The 18,950-nt window shown below is 41.7% G+C and overlaps 1 protein-coding gene across 5 annotated transcripts in view; it reads left to right on the top strand.

Annotated features, from left to right (window-relative positions):
• Window positions 1–934: 934 nt before the first annotated feature.
• Window positions 935–18,950, top strand: part of ADNP2 (ADNP homeobox 2) — a 36,882-nt gene continuing 18,866 nt past the window's right edge. For 2 of the 5 annotated variants that reach the window (XM_070512794.1, XM_070512798.1), the window contains exons 1-3: window positions 2,797–3,239; window positions 7,903–8,023; window positions 18,723–18,812. In XM_070512794.1, the coding sequence (XP_070368895.1) occupies window positions 7,916–8,023; window positions 18,723–18,812 (198 nt within the window). In that variant the 5' untranslated portion in view covers window positions 2,797–3,239; window positions 7,903–7,915. Of the gene's footprint in view, window positions 1,326–2,796; window positions 3,240–7,902; window positions 8,024–18,722; window positions 18,813–18,950 lie in introns of those variants that run through there. The other 3 variants (XM_070512797.1, XM_070512795.1, XM_070512793.1) reach the window with 3 other exon arrangements.

Here is an 18,950-nt window from a genome sequence, read left to right as displayed (position 1 = left end):
AAACAAGGTACAAAGATGGACAGACTGGCTGTGAACATGGGCAGACACATCCTCTGCAACTAGCTCTAGGGTCAGGATGGTTGTTGAGGAAACAGGTGTGATTGTAGAGGCTGGGAGGTGGACGGAGACCAAGTCTGATGGTCTTGGTATTCCGGAAGAGGGAGAAGACATGGTCTTTGGCTGAAAAGGAAGTTGAGGAGGGGCAGGTGTTGCACAAAGAGCTTTGGTGAAGTGGGAAAGGTCTGGAATAGTCCTGAAGGAACCAGCATAGGACAGAGACCCCATCCATAAAAGTAGGTGTTTGCATACACACCTGGCCTCTCGTTAAACTATAAGCTCTCTGCAGGTGGTGTGGCCCTTCTCTTCCCCTGGGGCTTGACTCAATGGATGAAGACCCAAAGCCATTTTGAAAGCTCCTCTCCATGTTTTCACTCATTTTGAGAAATATAATATTATTGCTTCACGATCTTTGAAAAATCTGGGCAAAGGTGAACTTTTAGGCCATGTAAGAGTTTTTACAAACGTATGCAATTAACCTTTTCCCTACACAACATATAGAAAGTCTAACTTAAAAATCAGAATTGTCAAAAAAAGGTGTGACTTTCTTACACAAGAATTATGAAGTCAAGAGACCCTATCCAATCACTTCACCAAGATGTCTCAATCAAGGGTACACTTCTCAAAGTTTTGATAGTCCCAGTTCTATTCTCCAATGGCAGGGCAGGATTCTCCTCACTGCTGGTTTCCTATTGGCTTGGAGATGTGGGCGGGGCCACCCATTCCTGGGGTGGCTACTAGCTCCACCCCATTCTATGCAAATAAAGTCAAAGCTCTGGTGAGCCCACGTGATTGGTCACGTGGCTGATGACTCCTCGCCCCACCCTCTTTAATGACATCACCACCCACTCAAACTCTCGCGAGAGTTTGCATAGATGCTGGAGAGTGGCTGGCAGGCCTGTCCACTGTGGCAAGAGAGGAGTCAGGGGAAGGGGCTCCAACAGAGGACCCCCCACTCCCATCCAGAGCCTCCAGGCCAGCTTTAGGCAGGGGCCCCAAGGGGTCTGTGGGCAGGGCCCAGGGGGGTCCCATGCACACTCTCCCCCCATTGGCTGGCTGCACCGGCATGCAAATGAGGGCGCGCGTCACTTCCGGAGGCCCATCGAGCGCCATTTTCTCTTTCTGGCGGTGCCGGGAGGAGGGGACGGGGTCGCGCGGGGCGGGCTCGCCGAGGCCGGGGTCCCGCCGCGCGGGGCGCAGGCAGCGGGCCCGGCGGGCGCGGCGACAGGCGGCGGGGGACGCAGCGCGCCCCGGGCGCCCAGCGGTAGGTACGGCCGCGGCCGGCCCACGGCGACGCCCCCGGCCCGCCCGGCCCGCGGCGTCCCGGCGGCCCCGCCCCGCCCCGCCCACACCGCGGCCTCTCGCGAGTCCCGCAACGCTCTCCGCGCGGGGTTCGCGGCCCGCCGGCGCCCCTCGGTGTCTCCAGGGCCGGGTGGTCGCCGCGGGCCTGGGGGACGGGGGCAGGGGGAGGGGGGACGGGGGACGGGGGACGGCACGGTGAGACGGCGGGCCGGCCCGGGGTGGGGTGGGGAGGGGGCGGGGGGCGGGGACGGGTGGGGAGGGGGAGGGGCGGGGGTGGGCGCGAGGCGGGGGCGGCGGCTGCCGGGCCCTTGCGGGGTCACCCCGGCGCGGAGCCTCGCCAGGGCCGCCTGAGGTGGCGGTCGCCCTCGGCCTGCCTTGCGGTGGTTCCCCCGGAGGGGGCGCGCTTTTGGAAGAGCAGCCGAACCGCCGAGAGCGAATCTCTTTTCTTCACCCTGAGCCTTTGGTGTGAATATTGATGATTGATGTGCAGATGTTGATAGGAAGATTTTAACTTTTCGTGTGTCGTTGCTGGTCGTGTTGGCGTAGATCCTGTTTGCAAAATTTCTCCTAACATTTGGCTTTGGAATGTCAAAAGTTAGAACTGCCAGTTCAAATAGTGCACAGTTGCAGAATGATAACTAACTAAATGTTTTAAGTATTTTCTTTGAGTTTGAATGGGAGCCTTGCCTCAATGCTGTTAAGCCTCGTTATGATTGAATACGATGGGTAATCGCTGCCTCTCGAGACCTTGAGGGCTCTGCTGGGGGGAGGAAGCTGACTACAGTGCTGGCTGGCAAGTGCCCCGAAGGCTTGGGGGTGCACACAGGTTTCATCGAGTGAGTGGTAGGGTTTGGAGTCTGGGCAGGAGCTGGGGCGTGGGGGGCTTTTGTGGGAGAGAGAGGACCACAGGCAAAGTAGGCGCCACGAGACGCGCACGTTCATCTTTGGTTGGAGGTCGAGTGATGTGTGTGGAACTTTAGAGCTGTTCCTGGAGCGTGGGCCATATTATTAAGGAACTTGATATTTAGGTTGCAGTTGGGACTTTGTCGAGCCAGTGGTCTTTAAGCGTGGAAGGGAGAGATCTGTGTGTAGAAGGGAACTGTCCGAGTCGGAGGACGGCCAGGGGTGGGGAGGAGAGAGGTTCAGCTGTCTGATTGAGAGGGCGTGAGAGTGTGAGGGCTGGACTTAGGGTTAGGCATTGATGATTTGTTATGGGGGAGTGAATGCAGAGTGGTGGCAGAATTTTTCGAAGAAGGGATCCTGGGGCACCTTTTTAGTTTGCACCCAGGTTGTAATATGCTGTTGGTGAGTTTATGGTTGTAGTCACTTGGAGGGGCTAGGTCCCCAGGATTCTGCCACGCCCTCGGCTCTGGCTGTCACACTTGTTAGGGCGGTGTGTTAACATAGAGGAAACAGGAAGGCTGATGACCTGCTGAAGACCAGGTGTCTGGGGAGGATCTGCCAGTGTTTGAACCCGGACCTGAATGTTGTTTCATGGATGGCACAAAAACAAAAGCCCTGTATTCCCATACTTGGGACGTTTCATTTAGGTTTTTGGAGTTAGCTAATAGCAAACACAGTGCTTATGTTCTAAGTGCTTTTCTTGTGTTAACTCATTTATCCTCACAACTGCTTCATGGAGTAGGTTGTACTCTCCCTGTTTTACAGGCCAGGAGCTGAGGCCCAAGGATTATGTAATTTGCTGAAGATTGCACAGCTAATTAATTATGGAGCTGATTTGAACCCAGGCAGTACAACTCCAGAATCCTTGCTTCTGAGACCATTGTGCGGTGTTGCCTCTCAAGTGAAAACCTTTCGGTTTTACTTAGCTTTTGCCAGATTTCTTTGGACTTCTCCTTTACCTCAGTCGGAGCTTTTTGGTGAGGAAGATTATCCCTGAGCTAACATCTGTCCCCATCTTCCTCTCTTTTGTTTGTGGGGCACGGCCTCAGCATGGCTTGATGAGCAGTGCTAGGTCTGTGCCCCGGATCCGAACTGGTGACCCTGGGCCGCCAAAGGGGAGCGTGAGAACATAACCACTAGGCCACTGGGGTGCCCTTCCTCAGTCGCTTTTTGATGCCGATGTATTCACCTGGAAGGTCTTGGCCTTCCAGGTCTCCAAGCCTCCCTAGCTTGTCCATTTTGAACCTCCATGTCTTAGGATTCTTATCCTGTTTTATTTTTTGTTTTGTTCATTTATTATAAACATTCCTGTGTATTATACTCTGTGATTGGCCCCAGACATGCAAAGACAGTATGAAGAAGTTCGGTCCAATAGGGGAAATAGATATATAAATAGAAAATTGCAGCACAGTGAGATGAGTGCGATGAAAGAAGTATAAATTGGTGACTCTGGGAATTCCTAGGAGGGCACCCAGCTTATCCTTGGAGGAGGAGGGGTTACAAGAGGAGTATAGAAGTGGAGTTGCCATCTCATAGAAATTGTCGTTTAAAATCTTGGGAGTTACTACCGAATTGGCCTCTAAACATTTAGAAATCATGATTTTGCTGTTTACCCTCACTACCAGTGGATATATCAATCTTGAAAAATTATTGTTTTGATGATAATAAATTGGCATTCATTATTTTAGCTGGTATTTCTTTAATTCAAATTTGACTGATTTTGTTTTTAGCTTTTATAACTTACACATTAAAAAACTTTTTTTGAGAGAGTTGCAGATTTATAGAAAGTTGCAAGTACAGTACAAAGAACTTTTTCCCCTGAATCATTTGAAAGTTGCCAAACAAGATGCCAATCACCCCAAATATTGTTTATTTCCTACAAATAAGAACATTTTTCTACATACCCAGAACACAACTGTCAAAATCAGGAAATCAGTAGATTATTACCATCTAATCCTCAGACCCCATTGAAGTTTTGCCAGTTGTTCCAATATCGTTTGGAGTAAAAGAATCTAGTTAGAACTGTACATTATATTTAGTTATCTTTAGTCTCTTTCAACCTGCAACAGTTCCTTAGTTTTTCCTTCCTGATCTTTTTTTAAAAGTGTGTAATTCATTGATTTTTGTAAACTTAAAGGGTTGTACTACCTTCACCACAATCTAATATTAGAATTTCCAGCACTCCCCCAAAAAACCTGTCCATTTGCAATTACTAGCTTTTCCCACCCCCAGCCAACTTCTCATCTACCTTCTATCTCTGTAGATTTGTCTTTTCTGAACATTTCATATAAATGGAATCAGAAAGTATGAGGACTTTTGCATTTGGCTTCTTTCACTTAGCATAATGTTTTTGAGATTCATTCATGTTGTAGCATGCATCAGTACCTAGTTACTTTTTATTGCCAAATAGTATTCCATCGTATGGATGTACCACATTTTTTTTATCCGTTCACTATTTGATGGACATTGGATTGCTTCCACATTTTGGCTGTTAGGAACAGTGCTGCCTTGTGTGACCTGGACACTTCTCAATATTATAGGCTAGTTATTTTGTAGCATCTCTCAATTTGGACTTGTCTGCCAGACTTCTGTGAATTACTCTTTTTCCCTTGGTTATTAATAAGTATTTTGTAGGGAGGTGCTTGGAAACCATGTAAATATCCCATTCCTCATCACACTTTGAATTTCTTTGATTACTTATATCACCATGGACTTGTTTATATTCTAGTGGGTTATATTTTAGTTACTATTTTTGTACACCAAACCACCTCAGAACTTCATGGAATAAAACGTTATATTAAAAAAGCTCTATAGTTCTTTGGGTCAGGAGTTCAGGCAGAAGTGTGGGAGATAGCTTGTTTCTGTGTCAGGCTGTCTGGGGCCTCATCTAGGAAGACTCGAAGGCTGGGGGTGACTTTATAGGGGCTCCAGAGGCCTGTTCACTCACTGGTGGTTGATTGGAATACCTCACCTGGGCTAGTTGAGCTTCCTCACAACATGGTTTGTGGATTCCAAGTGTGATGGTTCCCAGAGAGCAGGCAGAAGTGTGTGGCATTTTTATAGTCTAGCCTTGGAAGTCACACAGCGTTACTTCTGCCATACTTTATTTGTTGAAGCAGCCACGAAGTTCTACGTAGTTGCAAGGAGTTGGAGCGTAGATGTCTCCACTGTTTGGGAAGAGTGTCAAGGTCATAATTTAAGAAGAGCACGTGGGATGGGAAGTATTGTTACATTATCTTTGGAAAATTCAATGCCACAGGGTATAGTCTGTTCCCATCATTATTTATTAGATGCCCAAGTCATGCCATATTTGGCTTTTGGGAGCTTCTCAGGCTGACTTCTTTTGACATGTCTCACCCTTCTTTGAGCAACTTCTGTGTTTTCTGGCGTAAGACGTTCTGGGCTTATCTTGTCCTTTCCATGTTCCTGCTGTGGAATCAGCCATTTTTCCGAGGAGCTCTGGTTCCTTTGAATGGAAAATGGTATTTAGAAAGTAAGATTTGGGCCCTAGGGGTACTCACTGCTACTGGGATGTGTAACTGCTTCCAGGCTCTCTCAGTGGACAGAGCTACGGAATATATGCCCACACATTTACAACTATGTTTATTTTTTATCGTGTATATGTTAACAACAATAAGGTCACACCTGTACCTCCTATTTCGGTCAAGTACCACAGGGTTTATTTTAATTTTATGCCTTTTCAGATGTTTTAAAAACAGTATTATTGAGATGTAATTTACATACCATACAACTTAGCTATTTAAATGTACAATTCAGTGCTTTTAGTATATTCACAGGGTTGTGCTTATATCACCACGGTTGATTTTAGAACATCATCATTATTACAGAAAAACAAACAACCCTGTTCCCCTTGGCCATTGCCTTCCACTCCTCCTCAGCCCTATGCAACCAGTGCTGTACTTTCTTTTTTTATATGTATTTATTTATTTATTTGACTTTTTAATTCTTTTTTTAATTGCGGTAACTGGTTTATAACATTATATAAACTTCAGGTGTACATTGTTATATATTTCGATTTCTGTGTAGATTACAGTGTTTGCTACTCAGAGACTACAGTCCATCACCACACACGTGCCTAATCACCCTTTTCACCCTCCTCTCTCTCCCCTACCCCTCTGGTAACCACCAATCCAATCTCTGTTTCTGTATGTTTGTTCGTTGTTGTTTTTATCTTCTACTTATGAGTGAGATCACATGGTATTTGACTTTCTCCCTCTGACTTATTTCACTTAGCATAATGCCCTCAAGGTCCATCCATGTTGTCACAAATGGCCGAATTTCATCGTTTCTTATGGCTGAATAGTATTCCATTGTGTATATATACCACATCTTCTTTATCCATTCATCCCTTGATGGGCACCTAGGTTGCTTCCAAGTCTTGGCTATTGTGACTAATGCTGTGATGAACATGGGGCTGTGTATATCTTTATGCGTTTGTGTTTTCGTGTTCTTTGGATAAATGCTCAGCAGTGGAATAGCTGGTCTACTTTCCGTCTCTTTAGATTTGTCTGTTCTGGACACTTCATATAAATGGAATCAGGCAACATGTGGTCCTTTGCCTCTGGCTTCCTTCACATAGCATAATGTTCCCCAAGGGTCATCTACATTGTAGCATGCGTCAGTACTTCATTTCTTTTTATGGCTAAATAATATTGTATTGTATGGATATACCACATTTTATTTATCCATTTGTCAGTTGATGGACATTTGGCCTCTTTCCACTTTTGGCTGTTAAGAATAATGCTGCTGTGAACATTATTGTATGAGTTTTTGTTTGGATGCGTGTTTTTAATTTTTCTTGGGTGGAATTCCTGGTTCATATGTGCCTATATATTTAATCTTTTGAGGAACTGCCAGACTGTTTTCCAAACTGGCTGCACCATTTTACATTACTCCCAGCAATGTGGGAGAGATCTAGTTTCTCCACATCCTTGCTAACACTTGGTGGTTTCTTTTTTGAAGATTATAGCCTTCCTAGTAGATGTAAAGTAGCATTTCATTGTGGTTTTGATTTGCATTACCCCATGGCTAATATTTAGCATCTTTTCATGTGCTTAATGGCCATTTGTATATTGTCTTTGGAGGAGTATCTGTTCAGATCCTTTGCCCATTTTTAAGTTGAATTGCTTTTTCATTGTTGAGTTATAAGAGTTTTTTTTTTTATGTTCCTTATCAGAAATGTGATTTGCAAATCTTTTCTCCCATTTTGTGGATTCTCTTTTTGTTTTTTTTGATGGTTTCTTTTGAAGCATAAAAGTTTTTAATTTTGGTGCAGTCCAGCTTATCTTTTTCTTTTGCTGCTGGTGCTTTCTGGTGTCATATCTAAGCATCTGCTGCCAAATCCAAGGTCATGAAGATTTCTGCCTATGTTTTCTTCTAAGAGTTTTAAAGTTTTAGTTCTTATGGAGATGTATGATCCATTTTGAGTTAATTTTTGTATATGGTGTAAGGAGAATCCAAGTTTGTTCTTTTGCATATGGATATTTAGTTGTCACAGCATAATTTGTTGAGTTACTCTAGTCTTAGTGTTTTACCAACCCTGTTAAAAGCAAAAATATATATGTGTGTATGTATCTATCTATCTATACTTACTACAGTTTTGTTTTCTTCCTTTTTAAGGAAAATTTCAAAAATGTTTCAAATTCCTGTGGAAAATCTTGACAACATCAGGAAGGTACGGAAAAAGGTGAAAGGCATTCTTGTGGATATTGGGCTTGACAGCTGCAAGGAGTTGCTGAAGGTAAGAGGACCTGAGTAAGCTTTCAGGAGCAGCAGTAATACTGGAGATGCGAGGTTAGCTTTATGGAGGTGAGGTCTGAACTGGGAGTTTTTGAAGAATGGGTAAGATTCTTCAAAAGGAATTTTCTAATACTTTCAGTGACTGCCTGAGAGCACCATTAGTTTTTATTTATGTCTTTCTGACTTACAGTGAGCTACTTAAAGCTGTTCAAGTTTTTAAAGTTACTTTTAGAAGGGGCTTTTTATATTCTTTAGTTATAAAATATATTTGTTTTTGATCTTTGAGGGGAATGTGTTGAATTATTTATTATTGTAGCAAAAGAAGACCCTAACTTAATTTCCCAGTATTGTTGGAGTAATCAGTAAATGGGGATACATACATGATATGATAGGGTTTTATTTTTTTTCTCTGATTTGTGAATTTAATACCTACAGTCTTCTAAAAGTTTAAAAATTAAGGTCACAGTCATGCACTGTATTGATTAGTCATGTTCTCATATAATTTTATACTTATAACTTGAGAATATATGGCTGGCATATATAGTAAAGTAGTAAAAATTGTTAAATAAGGCTTGCTGTGTATCCTTATAGCTGTTGATAATTCTATGCATGTTTTATTCATATCTGTTGAAATAGCAACTGTATCTGCTTTGAAATTTTTAAACTTGTGAAGAATTTGAGTCAAACTATTATTGGCTTGGGAAGAGTTCAGTTTCTTTATTTTCAAATCTCAGACTTTTAATCAGTGATTTTATTTATAAAAAGGCAGTCTGATACTGAAAGATTTAATAGTTACCAGGATTCTCATTAATAGTCAAGTGATTTTTGCTCTCAAGTAGATAACTATTGATTTGTGAAGGGCCTCAGATAGTTCTCTGCTCAAAATTGCCACCCCAGAGAGATGTTCCCTCTAAAATGTGGCCCTCTCCTGCTATGGTCTGCTCTCTGACCTTCTAGTGCCTGATGTTGTTGTCTTAGACTCTGTCTCCCCAATGTGAATGTAGAAGGCAAGGATCTCATAGATTTGTTATCCACTCTACTACCTGCAATCAGAATTGTGTCTGCAGATAGGTGCTTAACAACTCTATATTTATATTTTTCACAAATATTTTTTTAAATGAATGAATGAAAGCAAATCCCAAGTGAGAAATACTTTTAATAACAGACTGTGACTGAAAGTGCATTCAGAAATGAAAGGGCAGGGTGAGACTGAAGTGGGAGCTCTTAGGTAGATGTTCTTGCTCAGGAACAGTCTTCACATAAGAGAACTCTCAGTTCTTTGCAGCTCTGTCTATAAGTCATATCTTGTGCGTGAGGAGGAAAACAGGGTCATTATTTGGAGACAAGATTGAGAAGTTAGATAGTAGGCACATACTCCATTAATGTAGATGAGTATGTGTATATAAGTAATATTTACAGAGAATGTAAAAATAACAAGCTAAGAATACAAGTGTATGTGTATAGACTGAGAAAATTTCAAATAATATATGAGAAGCTCCTAAAATGATGCCTAGCATGTGGTAGATGCTCAAAAGATGAACCCTAAAGGTATAGTGGTATCCTTCAGTAAGCAGACTAGAATATTCTTGGATCGTCCTTTTGTTTGTTTATTTTTTTTTCAGATTTTATTTTTCCTTTTTCTCGCAAAGCCCCCCAGTACATAGTTGTATATTTTTAGTTATGAATCCTTCTAGTTGTGGCATGTGGGACGCCGCCTCAGTGTGGCTTAATGTGCAGTGCCATGTCCGCACCCAGGATTCGAAGTGGTGAAACCCTGGGCTGCTGAAGCAGAGCATGCGAACTTAACCACTCGGCCACGGGGCTGGCCCCCGTCCTTTTGTTTTAATCCTGGCTATTAGCTAATGGTGTGACTTTGGGCAGATCAGTTTATCTTTGGGTCTCAGTGTCCTTATCATTATAGTGAAGAACTACAGAGTTAGTCAGGAGACTAGCTTACTATTTGGGAGACAATAATCTAGCAGGAACTGAGAGATGAACTCAAAACAATGATAGTAAGAGACAGGCAGGAAAATCTCTTCCAGCTGGAAGCTACTGTAGCCTTTATAGAGGAGATGAGATTGGAATGTTGTTTGTAAAGAGTGAGTAGGATTCTCCAGTGGAAGGAATTAGAAAGGGTATTCCAGGAACGTGGAATTTAGAACCACAACCCACTTGATAACCCTCATCAAACCAGACTGAGTGAATTAAGTTATTTTAAAGAAAATCGTTCTATTTGGAAATAATTCAAACTTACAGAAAAGTTACAAGAATAAAAATAGTACAAGGAACATTCATTACTCTTCACCCAGATTTCACTTATCAACATTTTATCCCCTTTGCTTTGACATTTGCACACTATTACCTGTGCTGTGTAAGTAGTGTTTTTCCCTGAGCCCTTGAGAGTACCTTGCATATATCATGACCTGTCTTTAGTACCTAAATACATCAAGTGTGTGCTTCCTAAGAATAAGGATAGTTTCTTATATTGCCACAGGATGGTTATCAATTCATACATTTAACGTTGATAGGATATTTTTGTCTAATCATTTATGGCATTTTTCCTGGTCAGTGATGGACCCAGTCTAGGGTCAGATATTGCCTTTGGTTGTCATGTCTCTTTAGTCTCCTTTAATGTGGATTCCATTTTTAAACGGAATTCTGTTAGAAAATTGGCTTTGTTTTAACAAAGGCAATAAAACGTAATAAATGTCAGTAACAACTAAAAATTTTCATCCTGGAGTCCTTTGTTTTTGGCATTGTGTAAAACTGAACATTCCTCACTAACTTTTACTTCCTTAGTCAGCCTAAGAATGTGTTTGCTCATCTGAATTTGTTCAAGACTGTTTACTTTGTCTAAGACTGTACTGACACAGATATGTACATACTGCACAAGGGAACATTAAGAGAGTTGAATGGCTTACAGCTATTAAGTTAGTTAGATTAACTGTTGGGTTAAATATAACTAATTCTTTTGGGGAAAATTTTTGTTTTTATTAATTTGTAGTTGGTCCTATATTTTATGAAATTTAAAAAATTCTAACAGTATAAAAAGTTCATTGTTGAAAAATTAGAAAGTATACACAGAAATATAGAGAAGAAAATAAGACTCATTTGTAAACCATTACCCCAAAATATCCATTGTTAACATTGTTTTATATCTTTCTAGAGTTTTTTAAATGGGACATAACCAAATATATAAGATACTGTACTAGCTTTGTTTTGTGTTTTTGCTGAATCGCATATTAAGAACTTTTTTCCATGTCAAATGCATTTATTCTTAATCCACCACAGTGTTTAGAGTTTCTTGGTTTCAAGCAACAGAAACAAACACTGACCAACTTAAAAGGGGGAATTTGTTGGAGGTCTCTTGGGGGCTTACAGAGAGGCAGCCCTGGAAATAGAATGAGCCAAGGGAACACCTGTCCATGGCCCTTTCCACTTCCTCCCCAGCATTTCAGACTTCACAATGAGACATCACTCTGCCTTCTCTGATCGCCAAAGCATATATGGCTCCACTGCTCCCAAGAGTTAGGACCTCATATCATAGGCTATACAGTTCTTGTCAAAAGCCTGAGAAAAGTGAAAAAGTGAACCTTAGGGAAGATAGACTCTTCCAAGAACCTTATTTCCTTTTCTAAAAGTAGATCTAAACCTTGCCATTCATTAGAGTCTCTTGAGGGGTTTTTTAAAAGGTTAACATTTGATCGGTTAAATTAAGGCCTTGCTACATGATTTGCAGAATACTGTGCAAAATGAAAATCTGGAGCCCTGGCCAGGTCCCACAGACCTGCTGTCCCAACCCACAGCAGATGGGTGACTCCCTAGGGATTGCAACCTCTGTGTCAGGATGCTCATGGTACCTGGATCCAGGGTGGGTTTGAGGCCCCTGTTGAGTTGCCTGCCAAACACCTTGGTGCTGCCAACCCAGGACAGGATTGGTTGCTACCTTGGCCCCCCACCCCTCTTGAGTCTGTGCCAGGTTTTCCACTGGGGGCGACGATGGAATGTGGACCTCTTGACAACTTGGTTACTGCCCCAGGTTGTGGATGAGAGTCTGGGAGTGGTTTCGGGGTGAGGGCTGAGAGGGGGAGGTCGGGGGCAATGAGGTGGCTGGGACGGAGAGCAGGGAAAGAATCTGTCCCAGGAGTACTGGAGGTAGGACCATGCATGAACTGAAGCTCCAAGCCCCTAACATGTACCCATTGTCCTGTCACATCAGACTTCCCCTTTTATAAAACAAATTCAAAGATAACATTAACAAGTTCAAGATGGTGACAACAGAGCCTTAAACCCTAGCACTGGCTGTTCTGAGCACAGGTCCCTGTGCACCTGCCCTGGTTGCATGGCCGTGGAGTCAGCCCTCACTGATATTTTTCAAGACCCTCCCAAGTCTTTTTCTTTTTAATTTAATAATTTAGCTTATTTAGCCTCATACTCAAAATACTGTTTCCATATGTAATCACTTTAAAAAAGTAATGAAATATTTTGTACTCTTTTTTCTTTTAAATCTTCAAAGTATATTTAAGAATTTTTTGTTATAGTAAAATATATATAACATAAAATTTGCCATTTTAACTATTTTTAAATGTACAGTTCAGTAGTATTAATTACATTCACACTGTTTTGCACCTATCAGCACTGTTTCTAGAACTTTTCATCACTTCAGACAGAAACTCTGCAACCATTAAGTAACTCCCCATCCCCTCACCACAGCCTCTGGTACCCTGTGATCCATTTCTGTCTCTATCAGTTTGCCTATTACAGATATCTCACCTAAGTGGAATCATACAATATTGGGCCTTTTGTGTCCAGCTTATTACGTTTAGTTTAATGTTTTCAAGGTTCATCTATGTTGTAGCATGTATCAAATGTTATTCCTTCTTATGACTAAATAATATTCCCTTGTATGAATATACCGCATTTTGTCTGTCCGTTCATCTGTTGATAGACATTGGGTTGAGTCCACCTTTTGGCTATTGTGAATGATGCTGCAGTGAACATTGGCTTACAAGGATCTGTTTGAGTCCCTGTTTTCAATTTTTGGGGTATATACCTGGAAGTAGAATTGCTAGATCACATGCTAATATTTTGTTAGCTTTTTGAGGAACCACCAAACTGTTTCCACAATGGCCGCACCTTTTTACATCCCTACCGACAATGTAGGAGAGTTCCAGTTTATCCACATCCTTGTCAACACTTGTTATTTTTCTTCTTTCTCTGTCTCTTTTTCCCTCCCTTTCTCTTTCCTTCTCCTTCCTCCTCTCCCTCCCTCCCTCTCCATCCTAGTGGTTAATGATGTTGAGTATCTCTTCATGTGCTTATTGGCCATTTGTGCCTTCTTTGGAGATTTCTATTCAAGTCCTTTGCCCATTTTTAAATTTGATTGTCTTTTTGTTGTTGAGTTGTAATTCTTTATATATTCTGGGTATTAAACCCTTATTATATATGTTGGTAGATATTTTCTCCCATTCTATAAGTTTCTTTTTACTTTCTTGATAATATCTTTGAATGCACAAAAGTTTTAAGTTTTTTTTTTTTTTTCTGCTTTATCTCTCCAAACCCCGCCCCCCCGCCCCCGTACATAGTTGTATATCTTAGTTGCAGGTCCTTCTCGTTGTGGGATGTAAAAGTTTTAAGTTTTGATGAAGTCCAGTTTATCTATTTTTCTTGTTGTTGGTGGTACTTTTTATGTCATACCTAAGAACCCATTGCGAAATCCAAGTCGTGAAGGTCTCCTCCTGTGTTTTCTTCTGAGAGTCTTATGGTCGCAGCTCTTGTTCACATTGTTGATGCACTTTTAGTTAATTTCTGTGTATGCTGTGAGCCAGGGGTCCAACTTCATTCAATTCAGTTGTCCCAGCAACATTTGTGGGAGAGACTGTTTTTCCATTGAATGGACTTGGCACCCTTTTCAAAAATCAATTGGCCATAGATGTTTGGATTTATTTCCCGCAATTCATATGGAATTGTATGGGGTCCCAAATAGCCAAAACTATATTGGGGGAAAAAAAGAACAAAGTTGTAGGGCTCATTAACAACCTGATTTCAAAACTTACTACGGAACTAGAGTAATAACATGAGGGTGGACGTAGAGGCCAGTGGAGCAGAATTGAGAGTCCAGAGGTAAGTTGTGAAAGGGTGTTGGTCTTTTCAGATGCCGTCTCTGTGTCAACTGAAATGATTGTGTTGTTTTTCCCTTTGTTCTATTGCTGTGTGGATTACACTGATATATTTTCTCACACTGAACCTCTCTTGCCATTCCTGGTATAAATCCTGCTTGGTCATGGTTTATAGTTTTTTTAATATGCTGTAGGGTTTTTTCCTTTGTGCTTTTGCTAGTATTTTGTTGAGGATTTTTCATCTTTATTCCTAAGAAATGTTTGTCTGTAAATTTCTTGTGATGTCTTTGGCTCCAGTATCAGGGTAATGCTGGCCACACAGAATAAGTTAGGAGGTGTTACCTCCTCTTCTGTTTCTGGGGGAAGGGTTTGAGAAGAATTGGTGTTAATTCTCCCTTAAATATTTGGTAGGATTCACCAGTGAAGCCCTTTGGTCCTGGACTTTTCTTTGCTTTGAACTTTTTAATTACTATTTCAGTCTTTACTTATTACAGGTCTGTTGAAATTTTCTGTTCCTTCTTGAATCAGTTTAGGTCATTTGTGTGTTTCTAGGAATTCATCCATTGCATTTAGTTTCTTTTGTTAGCATACAGTTATTGAAAGCATTCTCTTCTAATCTTTTTATTTCTGTAATGTCCCCTCTTTCATTTCTGATTTTATTTTTATCTTCTCTTTTTTCTGTCAGTCTAGCTAAACATTTGTAAATTTTGTTGATCTTTTCAAAGAAACAACTTTTGGTTTCTTTTATTCTCTCTATTCTATTGGTCTTTGCTCAGTTCCCAGGTCATTTTAATTTTAATTTTCCCAAAGGGTTTGAGACCCCTTTCTCTGAATTATTACTGCTCTTGAATCAGTTTTGAACACCAGGAAGCTGAGCGTTAGATCATGTGAGCTTTCACTGGGTTATATTTTAATGCTATAAAATAGTCATGGGAAATTTTCTACTGCATTTGCCTTTAAAATGTTTTTGATTACATTCCTTATTTTACTCAGATTTCCCCATGTGAAATCTGACAGGAAGTTTCTTTTCAGAACCAGTGTTAGAGTACTTGGCATATCTGAGTGTCCTGGACCCACAGGCTGGATCAGTCGGGACCCTCCTTTTTGGCGCTTGCTCAGCCCAGGTGGGCAGGCCCCTCCCCTGAATGATGGCTCTGTTTCCCTCATTAAAGTGTAGAGGAAACCAGTACTGGACTGGCTTACTTGACTAAAAAGAACGCAGAGGTAGTCGTGGGAAAGGGGGAAGACATCGAATGTCCTTTGTGTGTGGTGTGCACGTTGCCTGGAGTAGAGGTTCTGACACGTGTTGTGGGCCCTTGAGGAGTGTGAGTTACCAGGGAAGCATTAGTGTCTCTGGTCTGAGAGTGCAGAGGCGAACGAGGCATTGTCTGAGATTTGAGTAAGTGATCTCTCCCCTTGTGTTAACTGTTGTATTTCACATGTTCATAGAAGCGGATGTGAATTATAATGTCCAAATTTATTTAGAAGTATTACTGTTCCTAGCAGCTTTTGTCATCGTGTGTTTTCTCAGTTAATAGCTATAAGGGATAAAAATACCATTCACACGGAGGCCAGAAATCTTTGATGTTAAAGTAGTAGGGGGAAAAAAGGTTAAAAAAAGAAGGTCCCTAGGTTAGTTTCAATGTATAAGATTTATTGAGGGAGGATGAGATAGAAGGGAATTAATGGGGACCACCATGGATCTGTAATCATTTTTGCCTTTTTTATCAGCGTGAGGGTAGTTGCCTTGTTACACTTTTTTTCTTATCAATCTCCTGTTGTATTCTGTCTACTCTGAAGCTCTATCCTGGAGGGACTGTTCTACCTCCTCAGAAAAACCCCAGGAAGGTGTCCTTGGTGAGGAAGTTTGACGACTCTTATTCTCGGGTCTTTGCTCCACTGCATCTAGTTCCTTTCTGTGCTGTCCCGTTCAGAGTTGCCATTTCTGAGGTACCCCTACACTTAACTTCTATGCATCAAGTCACAGATTACATTGAGACATTTAAACCAGTGTTTACAGATTTGGGGTTGCAGCATCTGAATCAGGAAAGTTTAAAAAAAAAACAGATGCACTGAACCCACCCCTACAGCAGTCTTTAGGGACCTATATATGTATGAACAGATTTCTAAAAATTATTCATCTGTTTCTACATGTTATCTACAGAAGTGTATTGACATATTGTTAATACTTTCCATTTATTTCCTAATAATTGTTTTTTATTTTTTTCTCACCAGCTCTTTTCTGCTGCATCTGACAGTGGAAAGCACCCCTTCCTTTGAACTCTTCTCCTGTCTCCTGTGACACAACTTTACAGTTTCTTTCTTCCTTTTCCAGTATTTCCTTATGAAAAACTTAACCCTACAGAAATGTTGACAGGATTGTACAGTGAAAACCCATATACGTACCACCTAAATTCTGCAAATTAACATATGTAGCTCCACTCATCATTCTGTCGTATTTTTTGGTGCATTTCAAAGACAGTTGCAGGTGTCAGTACATTTTACCCTCAAACTCTTTCAGCATACATATCATTAACTAGAGTTTAGTATTTGTTTACAGTTTTCGGGGGAGGGGAATTTATATGCTGTGAAATGCACCTTAAGTGTCTTCAGTTAAGGATTTTTGACATGCATATACTCGTGTAATACAAATCCCTGTCAAGATGCAGGGCAATTCCCTCCTCCAGAAAGTTTCCTCAGGCCTTTTTACAGTCAATCCCTGACCCCACCCCACTGGCTACAACTCTTATGAAATTTTCTAGCACAGGTTAGGTTGCCTGTTGTTCGTGTGCATGCCTGTGGAGGTTCTTCTGTGTTGCTGCACGTGTGATCGGTCCTTTTCCTTGTGAGTGCGGCTCCAGGATGTGAATGGATTAGCTTGTTGATCCCTTCTCCTTGTGATGGGCACCTAGGCTGTTCAGTCTTTGGTTATGATGAATAAGGTCCCTATGAATATTCTTGTAAAGGTATTTTTGTGGACATCTGTTTTGATTTCTCTTGGAAAAATACCTGGATGTGGAATTATAAGGTTGTCTGTTGAGTTTTGTAGGAAGTGGCTTACCGTTTATCCTAAGTGGTTGTGTGACTCTCTGTTCCCTTCAGCAGTGTCTGAAGGTTTCACTTGCTCCACATCCTTGCCAACATTTGGTGGTGGTGGTTTTTAAAAAATTTTGAAGTAAAGCTTACAATAGCAGTAAGAATACTGTTCCTGTGTTCCCACACAGTGTGATTGTTAGCTGCATGTGTTCTGTAGACCCCTTTTTCAGGTCGAGAAAGTTCCTTTTCCTACTTTGCTGAGAGCAGAACTTATGACTGGATGTTGAATTTTGTCAAATGATTTTCTGCATCTATTAAGATAATTGTCTTTTTAGTCTAATAGTGAATTACATGGTTTGATTTTCTTTCTTTCTCTCCCTTTCTCTCTCTCATTTAACTTTGTGTGTGTGTATATATGTGTAGAGCTCATATTGATCGTGCTTTTTTATTACTTTTCTCAGTTACCTCTTTTTTGTGACATTAAATACTTGTCTTATCTAATAATACCCAGTCTATATTCGGATTTCTCCAGTTTTCCCCCAGGTATTTTCTACACTTGGTTTGTTTGAACTGGGATTCAGTCTGGACCCCATTGCATCTGGTAGTTAGGTCTCAGTGTCTCCATCCTCTTTTGGCTTTTCATCGCTCGCTGTCTTGTTAGTCAGGCCCTTGTCTGAATTGTCCTCCCCATGGCTGACTCTGGTGTCCTTGGTCGTGCAAACCCTTGGAGCTCCCACTTCATACTCCGACCACCCTGGAATTCTGCAAAGTGCTCACCACTGAGGGAGGACGGTGTTCCCTCACGCAGTGTCTCTCTTTTAGGAATTGCTTGTGGGAAATCTCATCAATTTCTTTCTTTTTTTTTTTTTAAAGATTTTATTTTTCCTTTTTCTCCCAAGTCCCCCCAGTACATAGTTGTGTATTTTTAGTTGTGGGTCCTTCTGGTTGTGGCATGTCGGACACCGCCTCACCGTGGCCTGATGAGCGGTGCCATGTCCGCGCCCAGGATCTGAACTGGTGAAACCCTGGGCTGCCGAAGCAGAGTGCGTGAACTTAACCACTTGGCTACGGGGCCGGCCCCCAATTCGTTTCTTATAAAACTATAATTGTAACTTAGATCACTTCAGCCTTTTCCTAAGTCCTCATGCTTAGTGGGTGTTCTGTCACAGTTTGCTTGTGGGCTGCATTTCACTTCACGACTCCCTTGTGTGTAGGCTGCTTAGGGGCCCAGTGTCCTGTCAGGTTCTTTTTTTTTTAAAAGATTTTATTTTTCCTTTTTCTCCCCAAATCCCCCTAGTACATAATTGTATATTTTAGTTGTGGGTCCTTCTAGTTGTGGCATGTGGGACGCCGCTGCCTCAGCATGGCCTAATAAGCGGTGCCATGTCCATGCCCAGGATCCAAACTGGCGAAACCCTGGGCCGCTGAAGCAGTGTGCGCGAACTTAACCACTTGGCTATGGGGCTGGCCTCCGTCAGGTTCTCATAAAATAGTTATCTTCTGAAATTGCATAATGACCTCTCCCTTTTTCTCCCTTTTCAAAAGGACCTTAAAGGCTTTGATCCAGGAGAGAAGTACTTTTTTAACACATCATGGGGAGATATTTCTCTCTGGGAACCTTCTGGAAAGAAAATGGTATGTATTTTTGTCTTTGATTTTCATGTTTCCTCAAAAGTTGGGGTAAGTGTCAGTTTAGTTCTGGGGAATGTCACATGTCTTGGGGTGGCTGATGAATGAGTCGGGAGGAAGTGTAGTGTGAACATTCAGGGATGT

The sequence above is a fragment of the Equus asinus genome, chromosome 7 (genome assembly GCF_041296235.1).
Source record: "Equus asinus isolate D_3611 breed Donkey chromosome 7, EquAss-T2T_v2, whole genome shotgun sequence".
Classification (NCBI taxonomy): Eukaryota; Metazoa; Chordata; class Mammalia; order Perissodactyla; family Equidae; genus Equus; species Equus asinus.
This window is presented reverse-complemented; position numbering and strand designations above follow the sequence as displayed.